This window comes from Marmota monax, unplaced genomic scaffold (assembly GCF_021218885.2).
Source record: "Marmota monax isolate L192 unplaced genomic scaffold, Marmota_monax_Labrador192_F-V1.1 WCK01_AAM20220418_F8-fsc00001, whole genome shotgun sequence".
Taxonomy (NCBI): Eukaryota; Metazoa; Chordata; class Mammalia; order Rodentia; family Sciuridae; genus Marmota; species Marmota monax.
In genome coordinates, this window is record NW_026693777.1 from 14398062 (window position 1) to 14416558 (window position 18497).

At 39.8% G+C, this 18497-nt stretch overlaps 1 protein-coding gene across 3 annotated transcripts in view; it reads right to left on the minus strand.

Annotated features, from left to right (window-relative positions):
• L2hgdh (L-2-hydroxyglutarate dehydrogenase) overlaps positions 1–18497 on the minus strand; it is a 45196-nt gene that overhangs the window by 16035 nt on the left and 10664 nt on the right. For all 3 annotated transcript variants that reach the window (XR_006855485.2, XM_046461704.2, XM_058584520.1), the window contains exons 4-6: positions 15673–15804; positions 11360–11522; positions 10034–10068 (exon numbers count right to left, since the gene is read on the minus strand). Coding sequence is in view for 2 of the 3 variants with exons in the window: in XM_046461704.2 (XP_046317660.1) it covers positions 10034–10068; positions 11360–11522; positions 15673–15804 (330 nt within the window). In the remaining variant the exon portion in view is untranslated. The remainder of the gene's footprint in view (positions 1–10033; positions 10069–11359; positions 11523–15672; positions 15805–18497) is intronic.

The window sequence follows — 18497 nt, forward strand, 5'->3', positions numbered from 1 at the left end:
TGATGTTTTACAAAGCCTTTGGCATACCCAAATCATAAAAAAATCATACAAAACTCTAGGATTTTCACAGAAAAGTTCCACCATCCTCTATAGATAATAATCCTTCTTGAGAAAGTGCTTTTGGTTTTGACTAAACACAGGTCATTAAGTTACCATGCCAACTACCCATTATTAATTGGATGCTATCTGACTCACCAATCCACAAACCTGGGTGTGTACAGTAGCCTCCTTTCATCAAGAGGAAGTATACTATAGAAGATCAGGACTGTAGGTCCTGAAGGCACATATAAGTTACAGAGGCAAATGGTTTGCAATGCCTACTCCCACTAAATTTCCTTCTTCCCCTCAACCTGCACCGATAGCCACATGGAGAGTACACTATGACCAGTTGATCAAAGAAGAAAAACTACAGATATGATTTACAAATGGTTCTGTAGAACATTCTAGCACCATTTATCTAGGAGAGATGGCCAGATATATGGATCTATGCTGCTTCATGTGCAATAACTAATGGTTTGGCTGGATGGTCAGAAAAAGGAGCTTAGAAGAAAATATATGTGAATAGAACATTCCAAAAAAGCTCAAAGGGTAAAGAAGTTGAAAAAACATCTTTATTCTCATATTTATTATAGCATATTCGAAACAGCCAAGACATGGAAACAATCTAAGTATCCATTAACAGACAAAGAGGTAAGAAGGAAATCCGTCCATCTCTGATATCATGGATGAGTCTGAACGATATTGTGCTAAGTGAAAATAAGTCAGATGATGAAAGACAAATACTGAATGATATCACTTATATGTGAAATCTAAAAAAGGGAATTCACAGCAACAAAGTAGAATTGTGGGTCCTCAGCTTGGGAATGAGTCTTTGGCCATATCTTCTTACGCGTGGAAAGAATCTTTTCCGAGGGAGAGGAAGATGGCGGAGAGGGGAGTGCATTGCCCCCGTGTGCTGCTTCACTGTGTGGGAGTATGACAAGTCAGGACGGCTAAAGGATATCTTGTTAGGAATTTCCAGCAATAGTGGGATGCTCCGGAACCTGGAGGAAGGATTTCCATCGCACGAGGATCAGTTACGGGGACTCAAACGCGAGAGGTTTGTCGCACGGAGGGTAACACTGCTTATTCAGCAAATCGCCCCGCGGCTAGAGTCTGCAGCGCGCGCTGGGATAGAGACGCAGGGTTACAGCACTGCAGTTTCTGCCAGCCGCGCAAGCACTGTACTCAGGGCTGAATTCTGGGTTCGAGACGGGGGAAGAAAGCGGTCCATCTCGGTTCTCCACACCGGTCAGACCACAGAGGAGGCCAGCAGCCACCATGTTGGTAAACTGACGTCACCTTCCCTATTTTCGACTGACCGCAGCTCATTCAGCCATAGAACAGGTAATTTCAGGCTGCAATTCGCCTGCGGCTTGCAGACAGATTGCTAGGGTTCAGCGCCTGGGTGCTTCTTAGAATCTGATCTTATCGGAGCGAACACTGAGCGCGGGGCGGCCGAGTTCCGGCTCCCGGAACCGTCCCGGAACCGCCCTGGCCCAGGGCTGGGGAGCCTGCGGAGGCTGCTTCTTGGACCCTGCTACTATCAGAGCAAACACCAAGCACTAAGCAGCCGAATTCCGGCTCCCGGAACTGAGCCCGCGGGGACTGCTTCTTGGAGCTTACACTTATAGGAGCTTACACCAAGCACGGAGCGGCCGAGTTCCGGCTCCCGGAACTTCCCTGGACCGGGGCTAGGAGCCCGCGGAAACTGCGTCTCGGTCCGGGTCCTGCTGAGGGCCGGTCAGGACTCACCTGTTGTTTTGGTTGCCCGGCAAGGGGAACGAAATGCTGCCATTCGCATAGGATACCAACATGGCAGAGATCTGATGTCAGCAGAAAGCGGCGGAGGAGAGAACTTCATCAATACCAGCGGTGACATAAGCAGTTGGTCTCCTGGTGGGGGGGTGAGGCACAGTCACCCGAGTCTCCTCAATTTGTCCTCGAGCCAGAGGGGAGGAGCCCGGCCGCCGCCAGCGCCCGGAGCAGGCCCAGCGGCTCGCCAGCGTGGTGACCGCGTGACCCCAATTGGAGAGGGGGCGGAGCGGAGCCGCCACCCACACCCGCCAGGTGGGCGGACCCGCGACCCAGTGGTACATGGGCGTGGTAGAAGGGGCAGGGCAGAGCCGCCCTTCGCGCTTGCAAGGTAAACAGACCTGTGACAGCCTGGCGGGTCAGGCCCAGTGGCCTGCCAGTGTGGTACACACGTTACCCCAACGGGAGTAGGGGCAGAGCAGATCCTTCTCCCACACCCGGATCAGGCCCTGCCGGTGTGGTGGTCACGTGACCCCAATTGGAGTGGGGGCGGAGCGGAACCGCCACTCGTGCCCGCAGGGTGAGCAGACCAGTGATCAACCTGCAGATCAGGCCCAGGGGTCCGCAGGCGTGGTAGGAGGGGCAGGGCAGATCCGCCGCCCGCGCCTCCAAGGTAGGCAGACCTACAACAGACCCGCGGATCAGGCCCAGGAGCCTGCCAGCGTGGTACAAACACCACCCTAATTGGAGTAGTGACAGAGCAGAGTCGCCGCCCGTGCCAGGAACAGGCCCAGCGTCCTGCAGGTGGGGTAGTCATGACACCCCAATTGGAGTAGGGGCAGAGCAGAGCCTCCACCCGTGCCCGAAAGGTGGGCAGATCTGCGACCGACCAGCGGGACAGGCCCAGTGGCCTCCCGGTACAACAGACACGTCACCCCATTTGGAGTAGGGGCAGAGTAGAGCCGCCGCCCGCACCTGCAGGGTAGGCAAACCTGCAACCAACCGGCGGATCAGGCCCGGTGGCCTGCCGGCGTGGTACACTCGTCACCCCAATTGGAGTAGGGGCAGAACAGAGCCGCCGCCAGCTCCCAGAACAGGCCCAGTGACCTGCCGGCGTGGTAGCCACGACACCCCAATTGGAATAAGGAGAGAGAAGAGCCGCCGCCCGCACCTGCAGGAAAGATACGCAAGCAGTATGAAAAGACAAGGAAAGAAAGGACCACAAGCAATGCAGGTCAACGCAACTTTAGAAGAGGTAACAGCTGCAGCAGATGGAATGTCAGATAAAGAATTCAGGATATACATGCTTCAGATGATCTGGAGTATCAAGGAAGACATTAAACAGCAAAATCAGACAATGAAAGATCACTTCGACAACGAATTACGCAAACAAATCCAGGAAGCAAAGGATCAACTATACAGGGAGATAGAGGTTATAAAAAACAAGCAATCAGAAATCCTAGAAATGCAGGAAGCAATAAACCAACTTAAAAACTCAATGGAGAATACTACCAGCAGAGTAGAACACTTAGAAGATAGAACATCAGACAATGAAGACAAAGTATTTCAACTGGAAAAGAGCATAGACAGCTCAGCAAGACTGTTAAGAAACCATGAGCAGAACATCCAAGAAATATGGGATAACATTAAGAGACCAAACTTAAGAGTCATTGGGATACAGGAAGGTACAGAGCTCCAAACCAAAGGAATGAGCAGTCTATTCAATGAAATAATACGAGAAAACTTCCCAGACTTGAAGAATGAGACAGAATCCCAAATCCTAGAAGCCTACAGGACGCCGAATGTGCAAAATCATAAGAGATCCACACCTAGACACATTATAATGAAGATGCCCAACATACAGAATAAGGAGAGAATTTTAAAAGCTACAAGAGAAAGGAAGCAGATTACATTTAGGGGTAAGCCAATCAGGATAACAGCTGATCTTTCAACACAGACTCTGAAAGCTAGAAGATCCTGGAATAACATATTTCAAACACTGAAAGAAATGGGTTCCAACCAAGAATTGTGTATCCAGCGAAATTAAGCTTCAGGATGGAGGATGAAATTAAAACCTTCCACGATAAACAAAAGTTTAAAGAATTCGCAGCTAGAAAACCATCTCTTCAAAACATCCTCGCCAAAGCATTACAGGAAGAGGAAATGGAAAATAACAATGAAAACCAACAGTGGGAGGTAGGACAGTAAAGGGGGCGGGGGATAATCAAAGAGGAAAACAAACCATGTTTAGTAACAGAAATAAACAAATATGGCTGGAAGAACAACCCATATCTCAATAATAACCCTAAATGTTAATGGCTTAAACTCACCAATTAAGAGACACAGGCTAGTAGAATGGATCACAAAACAAGACCCAACAATATGCTGCCTACAGGAGACGCATTTGATAGGAAAAGACATACATAGGCTGAAGGTGAAAGGTTGGGAAAAATCATATCACTCATATGGACTTCGGAAACAAGCAGGCGTGTCCATACTCATATCAAATAAAATAGATTTCAAGCCAAAGTTAATCAAAAGAGATAAAGAGGGACACTACATACTGCTTAAGGGAACCATACACCAACAAGACATAACAATCATAAATATTTATGCCCCAAACAATGGTGCAGCTATGTTCGTCAAACAAACTCTTCTCAAGTTCAAGAGTCTAATAGACCACCACACCATAATCATGGGAGACTTCAACACACCTCTCTCGCCACTGGACAGATCTTCCAAACAAAAGTTGAATAAGGAAACAATAGAACTCAATAACACTATTAATAACCTAGACCTAATTGACATATATAGAGTATACCACCCAACATCAAGCAGTTACACTTTTTTCTCAGCAGCACATGGATCCTTCTCAAAAATAGATCATATATTATGTCACAGGGTAACTCTTAGACAATATAAAGGAGTAGAGATAATACCATGCATCTTATCTGATCATAATGGAATGAAACTGAAAATCAACGATAAAAGAAGGAAGGAGAAAGCATACATCACTTGGAGAATGAACAATAGGTTACTGAATGATCAATGGGTTATAGAAGACATCAAGAAGGAAATTAAAAAATTCTTAGAGATATATGAAAACACAGACACAACATATCGGAATCTATGGGACACATTGAAAGCAGTTCTAAGAGGAAAATTCATTGCTTGGAGTTCATTCCTTAAAAAAAGAAAAAACCAACAAATAAATGATCTCATACTTCATCTCAAAATCCTTGAAAAAGAAGAGCAAAGCAACAGCAAAAGAAGTAGAAGGCAAGAAATAATTAAAATCAGAGCTGAAATTAATGAAATCGAAACAAAAGAAACAATTGAAAAAATTGACAAAACTAAAAGTTGGTTCTTTGAAAAAATAAACAAAATCGACAGACCCTTAGCGATGCTAGCGAAGAGAAGAAGAGAGAGAACTCAAATTACTAGCATACGGGATGAAAAAGGCAATATCACAACAGACACTTCAGAAATACAGAAGATAATCAAAAACTATTTTGAATCCTTATACTCCAATAAATTAGAAGATAGTGAAGGCATAGATAAATTTCTTAAGTCATATGATCTGCCCAGATTGAGTCAGGAGGATATAGAAAACCTAAACAGACCAATATCAATTGAGGAAATAGAAGAAACCATAAAAAGACTACCAACTAAGAAAAGCCCAGGTCCGGATGGGTATACAGCAGAATTTTACAAAACCTTTAAAGAAGAACTAATACCAATACTTTTCAAGCTACTTCAGGAAATAGAAAAGGAGGGAGAACTTCCAAATTCATTCTATGAGGCCAACATCACCCTGATACCTAAACCAGACAAAGACACTTCAAAGAAAGAAAACTACAGACCAATATCTCTAATGAACCTAGATGCAAAAATCCTCAATAAAATTCTGGCGAATCGGATACAAAAACATATCAAAAAAATTGTGCACCATGATCAAGTAGGATTCATCCCTGGGATGCAAGGCTGGTTCAATATACGGAAATCAATAAATGTTATTCACCACATCAATAGACTTAAAAATAAGAACCATATGATCATCTCGATAGATGCGGAAAAAGCATTCGACAAAGTACAGCATCCCTTTATGTTCAAAACTCTAGAAAAACTAGGGATAACAGGAACATACCTCAATATTGTAAAAGCAATCTATGCTAAGCCTCAGGCTAGCATCATTCTGAATGGAGAAAAACTGAAGGCATTCCCTCTAAAATCTGGAACAAGACAGGGATGCCCTCTCTCTCCACTTCTCTTCAACATAGTTCTCGAAACACTGGCCAGAGCAATTAGACAGACGAAAGAAATTAAAGGCATAAAAATAGGAAAAGAAGAACTTAAATTATCACTATTTGCAGATGATATGATTCTATACCTAGCAGACCCAAAAGGCTCTACAAAGAAACTATTAGAGCTAATAAATGAATTCAGCAAAGTGGCAGGATATAAAATCAACACGCATAAATCAAAGGCATTCCTGTATATCAGCGACAAATCCTCTGAAATGGAAATGAGGACAACCACTCCATTCAAAATATCTTCAAAAAAAATAAAATACTTGGGAATCAACCTAACAAAAGAGGTGAAAGACTTATACAATGAAAACTACAGAACCCTAAAGAGAGAAATAGAAGAAGATCTTAGAAGATGGAAAAATATACCCTGTTCATGGATAGGCAGAACTAACATCATCAAAATGGCGATATTACCAAAAGTTCTCTATAGGTTTAATGCAATGCCAATCAAAATCCCAACGGCATTTCTTGTAGAAATAGAGAAAGCAATCATGAAATTCATATGGAAAAATAAAAGACCCAGAATAGCAAAAACAATGCTAAGCAAGAAGTGTGAATCAGGCGGTATAGCGATACCAGACTTCAAACTATACTACAGAGCAATAGTAACAAAAACAGCATGGTACTGGTACCAAAACAGGCGGGTGGACCAATGGTACAGAATAGAGGACACAGAAACCAATCCACAAAACTACAACTATCTTATATTTGATAAAGGGGCTAAAAGCATGCAATGGAGGAAGGATAGCATCTTCAACAAATGGTGCTGGGAAAACTGGAAATCCATATGCAACAAAATGAAACTGAATCCCTTTCTCTCCCCATGCACAAAAGTGAATTCAAAATGGATCAAGGAGCTTGATATCAAATCAGAGACGTGCCGTCTGATAGAAGAAAAAGTTGGCTACGATCTACAGTCGGTGGGGTCGGGCTCCAAATTCCTCAATAGGACACCCATAGCACAAAAGTTAATAACTAGAATCAACAAATGGGACTTACGCAAACTAAAAAGTTTTTTCTCAGCAAAAGAAACAATAAGAGAGGTAAATAGGGAGCCTACACCCTGGGAACAAATCTTTACTCCTCACATTTCAGATAGAGCCCTAATATCCAGAGTATACAAAGAACTCAAAAAATTAGACAATAAGAGAACAAACAACCCAATCAACAAATGGGCCAAGGACCTGAACAGACACTTCTCAGAGGAGGACATACAGTCAATCAACAAGTACATGAAAAAATGCTCAACATCTCTAGCTGTCAGAGAAATGCAAATCAAAACCACTCTAAGATACCATCTCACTCCAGTAAGATTGGCAGCCATTAGGAAGTCAAACAACAACAAGTGCTGGCGAGGATGTGGGGAAAAGGGTACACTTGTACATTGCTGGTGGGACTGCAGATTGGTGCAGCCAATTTGGAAAGCAGTATGGAGATTTCTTGAAAAGCTGGGAATGGAGCCACCATTTGACCCAGCTATTCCCCTTCTCGGTCTATTCCCTAAAGACCTAAAAAGAGCATGCTACAGGGACACTGCTACATCGATGTTCATAGCAGCACAGTTCACAATAGCAAGACTGTGGAACCAACCTAGATGCCCTTCAATAGACGAATGGATAAAAAAAATGTGGCATTTATACACAATGGAGTATTACTCTGCATTAAAAAATGACAAAATCATAGAATTTGCAGGGAAATGGATGGCATTAGAGCAGATTATGCTAAGTGAAGCTAGCCAATCCCTAAAAAACAAATGCCAAATGTCTTCTTTGATATAAGGAGAGTAACTAAGATCAGAGTAGGGACGAAGAGCAGGAGAAGAAGATTAACATTTAACAGGGATGAGAAGTGGGAGGGAAAGGGAGAGAGAAGGGAAATTGCATGGTAATGGAAGGAGACCCTCAGGGTTATACAGTGGAGGAGGTAGAGAGAGAGGAGGGGAGGGGAGGGGAGAGGTGGGGAGGGGGGAGGGGGGAGGATGGGAAAGGCAGCAGAGCACAACAGACACTAGTATGGCAATTTGTAAATCAATGGATGTGTAACTGATGTGATTCTGCAATCTGTGTATGGGGTGAAGGTGGGAGTTCATAACCCACTTGAATCAAAGTGTGGAATATGATATGTCAAGAAATTTGTAATGTTTTGAACAACCCACAATAAAAAATTTAAAAAAAAAAAAGTAGAATTGTGGTTGCTATGGATAAGCAGTAGGGAGTGGGTGGGAATGAGGAGATATTTGTCAAAAGATATAAACTTTCAGATATAAGATGAATAAGTGTTGGAGATCTAATGTACAGCAGGATGACTATAGTTATAATACTTGTATGGCATATTTGAAATTTGGTTAAGATAACAGATCTTTTAAAACATTTTTTTTAGTTGTAGATGAACACAATACCTTTATTTTATTTGTTTATCTGTTTTATGTGGTGTTGAGGCTCAAACCCAGTGCCTCACTCATGCTAGGCAAGCACTCTACCCCAACCCCAAGATAACACATCTTAAGTGTCTTCATAACACACAAACGGTAATTTTGTGAGGTAATAAATGTTAACAAACTTCACTGTACTCATCATTTCATATCATAAACATACATCAAATCAACACATTGTATATATTAAATATATATAACTCTACTTGTCAATTAAAACTCAATAAAACTGGAAAGATAAAAATGGACTTATTCACAAAGGCTGATCTGTCTACAGTCTGTCTACAGAGATCAATGGAATACCTGATGGGGTTCCTGAACCACTTCCCCCATAGAAAAGGCAGAATGTAGTTTTTGCTGGAATATATACTCACTCTGTATATATATTTGTCTTCCCTACTGCAATTCTTCTGCGGAAACCACCATCATTTTATTTACACAGAAACATTGCTTCTAATTCAATGAAATTATTTTGCAGTAAATGAAGTGTAGCAATCAGCTTATGCTCATGGAATTTATTCATTTTGCCATTTTCCCATCATCCTACAGCCAATGGGTAGCAACAAGTGGAATGGGCTTTTGAAGATTAAATAACAGCAATACTTGAGAGGGCTGGAGCAATGTCCTCCAAGATGCTAAATGTACTCTGACTAAATATAGCATTGTTTCTCCCATAGCCAGAGTCACAGGTCAAAAATCAAGAGGTGGAAATGGGAGTAGCTCATTACTATTACCTCAATAATTTACCAGTCAGTTTTCTGCTCTCTATCTCTTTAATCTGTAGCTCTCATGATTTAAAAGTCTGAGTTTCCAAGGGAGAAATACATCTACTAGAAAATAAGCAATGATTCCATACTATGTTGCTTTGATCAAGCTGGGGACCATGTTTGACAGAATCTCTCCTCTACATGCTTGTAAACTAAAGCTGGCCAAAGCAGGAACTGCATATGACTTGGCAGGCAGAGGCAAAGTGGCTGTCATTAGTTTCTAAAAATTCTAGTCCAATGTGGTGACAGACATACACTCACTGCCCAGGGAATCCAGCTCCATATCCAGCTCTATTTCCCAACTACTAAGAGCTGCCCTGGGCCACTACTTGGGTATACACACAGAGCAAAGAGCTTTCCACAGATCTCAAAAGCTTCCCATTTGAAGTCCCACCTCAAGATCTGGATGGTTGGCATCTCAGAATGCATGAAGAGACTCTTATCCACCAATTCCCTTCTGAACCCCATTTCCTCGCACAATTGTGTAAGGTCTAATTCCTACCATAAATCCTATAACTCATGAGTGACTCAGCTCCCCTGGCTGAACCTTGAGGACTCAGGAAATCCAACACTCTGTGTCATTCAGTAGTTCTTGCTTTAGACTATGTGAAAATGAAGGAAAGTCTCAAAAATAGTAGAGAGTGTAGTAAATGTAGACAAGTTGACAGAGTGATAAAGGTGCCCACACACAAAAAAAGAAGAAAGTGGATATCAGTTTTAAGAATCTTTACCTTTGTATTCTTTACCATAATTGGATATTTCATCCCTGAAAAAAAAGAAAAAAGAATTAGCAAAAGGAGGCTACCATTACTTGAAATATAATAGTAACCAATTTAAACAACTTTCTTTTGTCATAACTCAGCCCTACTTTTCATTCTGAAACTTTTTACCAGGTAGCAAGATTAAACTAGTTCATGCTTGACAATATATACCTGACAAGCATGTCTTTTAGCTTGTTTTATTTTAACAAATTTAATCTATGCTTATAAACCATCCTATACCTTGGCTCCAACAGACAGTCCCAGCTTTTCAATGAACCACAGTCCTAGAAATCATGTTGTACAATGCATCATCATAAATCACTACAGAACTATGATATGAGAAACCTTAGTGTCTTGAATGATGATTACCCGATTCCTTGCAAGGTCTGGGTTGTTTAGAAAAGCAAGAGTTATCATGACACAAAAGAATTCCAATAATAAACTAACCATTTATAAAATTTAGTTTCCTCTCAGATACACGGGAGCTTAAAGTTTTATAAAGCAAATGTAGAGCAAATAAAATATATAATCTACCTGTATCATGAATATGACTTATTAAGCTACTTATGTATGATGGCCTTATTTAACAATTTTGTTCATCATCTTAGAATTTAGAACACTGAGAGAATGATTTAGATGGCCTAGATCTCCTTTAAAATCTGTCAAGGAAGAAAGAACTGTACGCTACTTTTTTTCTCCTCCAAACTTCCCTGTAGAAAATAGAGGGCTTCCAAATCTTTCATTTGGTTAAAAGAAAAGAAAAAATATTAATGTCCTCAAAGCAAAACAAAATCAAAGTGCAGTCTAAAGTGGGGCTGTTCCGAATGGCTGAGTTTCCTTACGATCTTAGTTGCCATTCTAGAGCTTGGGTATGTTCAAAAATCACTAACTGCTACCTATTCTGAGGCCTTATCCCCGAATAGTCTGTTTCAATAAGTCTAGGTGATGCCAAGTCTATATTTTTAACAAGCATTACCAGGAGATTCTGACTCTAACCTGTAGGATGGAGAAGCATTTGGGTGCTAATTATCTATAAGCAGTTGTGGCAGTAAAGATTTTAAGCACTAGTCAGAATGTCTAAACAGTGCCTAGTTCTTTCAGCACAAAACCCTCCAAGAGTTCTGGCTCTCCTATGTCCAGTCTCTCCCTTGTTCCTTCTGCACCCCCCTCTCACTCTGCACCCTACTAGCCTATCTCCTGGTGGCCTTCCTACTATACTACCCCAGACAAAAACAATCCCAAGTTTTTGAAAAAGTCAATGAAATTATTCAATAAGAAAAAACAAAGATGGCTTACCATCTATACTTCTTGGAGGGCTTTCTCTAGCCATTTCAATATCTTTTACTTCAAAATTAGTCAAGACAGACCCACCAGCTTCTTGGAAATCCTGGGCAAATGACAAAGCTACCTGCCGATAGTTGACAATGCCAGTATATGGACAATCAATAGCCATTAGACCCTAGGACAGAATTATAAAAAAGTTAAATGATACAAACAAGAATCAGTAAGGTTCATTCAAAATTTTATTTTTGGTTGAATTTTTTTCTTGTTTATTTTGATGGAAAACACACATTAACATTGTTTGACAAAAATCTGATAGTCCAAAAAAATAACAGAGAAGTTTGTTCCATTAAGTGCTTACATTTGTAAATGAGCACATATATATTGTTTTTATCAAAGAAGAGAAATAACACTAGCTAAATAAGAAAATCTCTATTATCAGGAAACAATGCTCCTCTTTAAAGGAAAATTTTTGCCAGGCTCTTCTAGCTGCTACAATGATTTTCCCAGTTTTATTCATCCCCTAACATATATGATTCTGAGTTGAATTCCAAAAAGTTATGTGTAAGCAGACTCTACTGAAATGTCCCCAGTGGTGTATCATACAATGCCCACACTGAAAACAGAGCATCATTCTAGTAGCTATTCACAATATTTGCAAAGCCCTGAATTGACTGCTGCAGTCCTATCTTCAAGACTACAAATATGGAATGGAGATTTTGTGATTAAATCAAACTTTCTCTTTGGGAAATAGGAAGAATTAACAACCTATTTCTTTATTTATGTTTTTGGCCCCAAAAGACATGTCCAAACTCTGTAGATAAATGACCTAAATTCATGCTTATTTTATTCTTTGAAGTAAATGTTGAATGTGCCATTGGCCTTTTCTAAATCTGAAGAAAAGGATTAAGAGTAGAATTTCACACACTAAGTACAAACTACTTCTGGTAATAGCACCTTGGTAATGACACCATTTTCTGTTGCCTTACTAAGTCTATGACTATATCAGTTCTCCAAATATCCTATAAGAGGGTAACTGCTTCCCAGGATAACTAATGTCCAAATGCTGAGTGCAACGGTAAATTTTGCTGTCCTCTTGCTTGGCCAATACAACAAGGTTGTTGCTGTTTTAAAACATTATCTAAGGGGCTGGGGTTATGGATCAGTGGTACAGTGCTTGCCTAGCATACTTGAGACACTGGGTTTGATCCTCAGCACCAATTAAATGTAAAATAAAATATTGTGTCCACCTAAAACTAAAAAATAAATATTAAAAAAAATAAAGTAATCTGAAATAATATTATTTTAAACATCTCACTCTTGAATTCACCACCCAACTCACCAACCTCATTACAAACTTAGCCCTTAAAAGCTTTTGACTTTGCTACCCAGCCTGTACTAATGTTTCTGTGTGACCAGATCATGCTAAGGGTAAAGGCTAACAAAATCAGGCTTTTTTTCACAAACTGAAAGTGACATTTGGCAAACTTCATTGTCATCCTCATAGTCTTATTTCCAGATTATGAGGGCATTTGTTAAATATATCATTCCTTCTGTTTCAATACAAGTTGTTACATGTAAGACTACATTAGCCCTACTCACCACCTCACAATCCCTGAATTACAGGTCAATAGTTATAACTTAATTTTAACCTATATATAGTATTTGGGGTACAATAACTCAGAGAGGTAACTTGGAAACAACTCATCTGTTTTGTTCCTTATTTCTGCTTTCCTTAGTCTTTTTCTTTTTCTTTTTTTTTTTTTTTGGTACTGGGGTCGATTGAACCAAGGGGTGCTTTACCACTGACACACACACACACACACACACATATACATTTTTTTTTTGAGACAGGGTCTTGCTAAGTTGCTGAGAGTCTTGCTAAATTGCTGAGGCTGACCTTGAACTTGCAATCCTCTTGCCTCAATCTCCCTAATTGCTAGGATTACAGGTATGTGCCACCACACTCAGCTATACTTATCCCTTTTCTGCTTCTAGAGCCAACCTCTGCTGATCTAATGGAACACTTTTCATTGGAACTACTGTAATTAGGACATTATGGTAGCAGTAAAAGAAGAAACGGGACAAAACAAAGTTGAGATACATCTACACATATACAGAAAATACACAAAGAAAATACTGCAGGGCAGTGGGAAAATAATGGTCTTTTTGATAAATGGTGCAGAGTTAACTGGATATCTATAGTGGGAAAAAAATTTGCCTTGATCCATATCTCACACCATATTTGAAAGTCAATTCCAAATGATAAAACAATAAAACTTATAGAAAAACACACAAAGTACCTTCCAGACCTTGGAATAGGCAAAAATTTCTCAAACAGAACACAAAAAGCGCTAAACATAAAAGAGAAACATATGTATCAATTGCTAAAATAAGTACATTATGAGCTTCTGCTAAGTAAAAAGACAAGTTACAGGAAGGTAGAAGATATTTGCAATATATATTTAAATATACAAATGACTGCAAATGCATATATGTTGGACAAAAAGTCACATTCTTAAAATTAATAAGAATAATTATAAGAAATACAGTAAACCCAAAAGAAAAATAGGCAAAGGACTCAGGTACTTCACAAAAGAAAATACCCAAATGTCCCATAAATACATAAAAATAAAGCTGGGCGCAGTGGAGGTGCATGTTGCTAATCTCAGTGACTCAGGATGCTGAGGCAAGAGGATAACAAGTTAAAGGCCAGACTCAGCTACTTAGCAAGGCCCTAAGCTACTTAGCAAGACCATGTCTCAAAATAAAAAATAAAAAAGGGCTAGAGATGTAGCTCAATGGTACAGTGGTCGACCATTCCTAATCTGAAAGTCCAAGATCTGAAATGCTCCAAAACCTGAAATGACAATGTGATGCTCAAAAAGTTTTGGATTTTGCCTGGCATGGTGGTGGTTCATACCTGTAATCCCAGCTACTTGGGAAACTGAGGCAGGAGAATCATAAGACCAGCCTGAGCAACTCGGTGAGCTTCTATCTCAGAATTAAAAAAGTAAAATAAAAAACAGTGGAGGTGGGTAGGGATGTAACTCAGTGGTAGAATGCTTTGATATACGCTTAGATAGAACGGGGTACACGCGTCTCTGAGCTTCCTTGCAGCCAAAGCAAACAGGAGAACACAATCAGTGAAATGATTCAGTGTCCATAAAACAAGCCAACTTGTGCTCAGAAAGAACAAAAATATTCTCAGAACTAATATCTGTGAGGAATTTCTCCTGCTGGTTCTCAGAGCAAGATGTTGTGTAACAGTCAACAACATATGTCCTCAACCACATCCTCAGAGGCCAGAGTGACACAACTGCCCTTCCCATAGGCTAATGCCATAAAAGCAAAACACAATTCAAAGCGAGTAACTGGAGTCAAAGAATAGGATAGGGAAAGAAAACACTACAGTGTAGGTATGCTACTCAGATGGTTTGCAGAGATATAAGGAGTAAGTAGTCTATCTATCCTCTCAAAAACAAGCTTTTGATAAGCATGACCTGGCAGTGAGTTCTAGGTCACGCTCTCTAAGACAAATGCCTGGAGTCCAGCTCTTTCTAAGTGCCAATAACATGGTAGAAAGTAGGGAACAGGAGATATGCACTGGAATAATTGCTGGAATCTGGGGTTGAACTCAAGTCTCTGAAAGATTATCAGTGAAAGATTACATGTAGAGTAACCTATTATTATTAATATTTCAAGAATACAGATATTTTTCACCTTAGCATATTTTAACCAAGATACTCTATAGCCTACCCTTCATATTCATGCCAGGCATATCCTCCCAAAACAGAGATCAGATACTATAGCTATCCTCTTCAAAATTTTTCACTTGTTCTCCATGCCTACTGGAAAATTTTTAGTTATTAGCATGAATGCCAGTCCCTTTATAATGGGCCTAATCCTGACTTTCTAGTCTTATCTCTTATCTCTTCTTACACACCCTAATCTCCAACCACACCTCATCATTGTGTTTTCCAAACATGCCATAGATATTTGGCAGGATGGGGCACAAATAGGCTGCTGGGAACATTTTAGCACATATATTTTGGGGAACACAACTTCCTATTTCTATACTTCCTTTTCCCTTTGTTTATATTGCTTGGACTTGATATTTTCTCATAGAGAAAGAAGAAATCGGGTGTCCCGTTTTGTGGTAATGCCCTCTTATGTCAGTCACTTCAGTAATCTGTGCCAGGATCATCTGATTTTATGATCTTTGCCTTCTGTAAATTAATCCTCAGCCTCCATGTAAAAGGACTGAGTCCTAAATGAAAACATCCCTTTGGCCATATGCTTTGGCCATGAGCTGATGAATCACTTACCCTACAATATGGCTCCTTCTTTTTTATATCCTCCTGCTGAATCAGTCTCAAGCCTTGGACACCATTCTGCAGGCCCCTCTCATACAGGGCCCGAAGTCTAGGAATTTCTTCTTGTTCAACAGCTACTATTAGCTTCAAAACAATGATAAAAAGCATGGATAAAGTTAAGTATATCATCAGCTATGAAAGATATAAAGTGCATGAAAATCACAGATTTTTACATGGCTCAAATAGGTTTAATTAAGAACTTTTTCTTCATGTATCTACTTCCCCCTTTCTATAGAACTTTACTTTCTTCCTTTACCAAGAAAAGCTTTCCTTTTTTAATATTTTATTTTTTAGTTATAGTTGGACACAATACCTTTATTTTATTTATTTTTATGTGGTGCTGAGGATCAAACCCAGGGCCTCGCACATGCCAGGTGAGCGCTCTACTGATGAGCCACAACCCATTCCCCAAGAGAAGCTTTCTTAAGACAATAAAATTAGAACAAATTTGCAGGCTAAGTCTGTAGCTCAGTGGCAGAGCACTTGCCTAGCACATGTGAGGTACTGGGTTAGATCCTTAGCACCGCCAAAAAATAAACAAAATAAAGGCATTCTATCTATCTACAACTACAAATATATAAATAAATGATAAACATAAAACAAAATTTCCCCTAAGTCATGAGATGCAGCTTCAATTTCCACTTCTATTATCATCATCTCTACTTGCATCTTGGTCATAAGTAACTCTTATTACCATTCCCTCAGTCCCAAAGGCAAGAGAAGCACAGCTTGTTTAGCCTTTACATTTTCCAAAAATGGCCTTCTTATTTCTGTAAGGAAATGTGAAATATCAGGACATCAAAAGACAGCTGGTAATTCAGTGTATTAGGAAATCACTGGCAGAAAACTATCCCTTTTATTTCCTGGAATAAAATTACAAAGTATTTTCTTTGAATTCTGTTTCAGAGGAAAATAATTAGTATATTCAGTATATTCATCAACTTTATTCAAAAATCTTTAACTTCTGGGCAAAGTATCTGAAGGTGAATTTCTTCTTATTTAATAGTTACGAGCAAACACAGCACAGATGTACGTTCACAGGTGCATTAGAATTCACAAGTCACTATTTCATACCACAGAGTCAACAGAATTTCATGAGGTAGTACTTTAAAAAAAAAATTTTTTTTAGTTGTAGTTAGACACAATATCTTTATTTTATTTATTTACTTTTATGTGGTGCTAAGGAGTGAACACAGTGCCTTACATATGCTACAACCCCAGTCCCAGGGTAATACTTTGAGGTGTAAAGGCCCTTTAAATCAACAAATCATTAACCTTAAAAAGAGAAGAGAAATAAAAGGACACTAATAGAAAGTGAAAATACAATTCACAGAATGGGAGAAAATATCTGTAACCCATAAAACTCATAAAGGTCTGGTTGGTACCCAGAATCCATAAAGAACTTTTACAACTTAACAACAAAAACTGTACAATTTTCTATCTTGCCCTTTTCACTTAACATTTCATCAGAGCCACTTCCCACATTAATAAAAAACAATTTTCAAAGCATCTTTAATGACAACAATGAACTTTTATTCTTAAAAACCATATGAAAAAGGACATCACTACCAACTTTAAATAAAGATTTACAAAGACAAATGCTATGACAACTGTACACCCACAACTAAGGTAATCTAGATGAAATGAATAAACTCTTGGAAAGACACAAACTTCTAAAACTGATTGGAAAAAAGAAAATGAAAATCTATTCAGACCTGTAACAAGTAAGGAGATTGAAAACTCCTCACAAAGAAAAGCCTAGGCATCAAAAGTTTTGCTCATGAATGCCATCAAATGTTTATAAAAGGATTAATACCAATTCTTCATAAACTCTTCCAAAAAACAGAAGAGGAAGAAGAAATGCTTAACTAATTTTATGAAGCCAATATTATCTTGATACCTAACCCAGACAAACACAAGAAATTGCCCACCAATGCCCAGTCAGAATGACGCCTGGCATTTGCCAGAGGGAATGGTTGTAAGGTGACGCCAGTGAACCATTGAGATGATGATTTGAGTTAAGCTATATATAATTGCTGTGATGCTGGATTGATTGTATTGTATATTTGACCTTTACTGTCAGGCAATAGGGCAGCTCTTGCTGCCTCGGGCGCCCACTACTTTGGAGTTCCCTGTGAGTTGGGGGGGGGGGTGTTGGGGAGATTGGACGGAGCCCAGTGGAGGGAGTGTTATTTTTGTATTGGTTGTTCAAAACATTACAAAGCTCATGATATATCATCTTTCATACATTTGACTCAATTGGGTTATGAACTCCCTTTTTTACCCCAAATACAAATTGCAGAATCACATCGGTTACACACTCACATTTTTACATAATGGCATATTAGTGACTGTTGTATTCTGCTACTTTTCGTATCTCCTACTATCCACCCTCCCCTCCCCTCCCATCTTTGCTCTCTACCTCATCTGCTGTTGTTCAATTCTCTCCCTTATTCCCCTCCCCTTTCCCCTCACAACCTCTTATATGTAATTTTGTGTAACATTGAGGGTCTCCTACCATTTCCATATGCTTTCCCTTCTCTCTCCCTTTCTCTCCCGCCACTCGTCTTTGTTTAATGTTAATATTTTCCTCATGCTCTTCCTCCCTGTTCTGTTCTTAGTTGCTCTCTTTATATCAAAGAAGACATTTGGCATTTGTTTTTTAAGGATTGGCTAGCTTCGCTTAGCATAATCTGCTCTAATGCCATCCATTTCCCTGCAAATTCTATGATTTTGTCATTTTTTAGTGCTGCGTAATACTCCATTGTGTATAGATG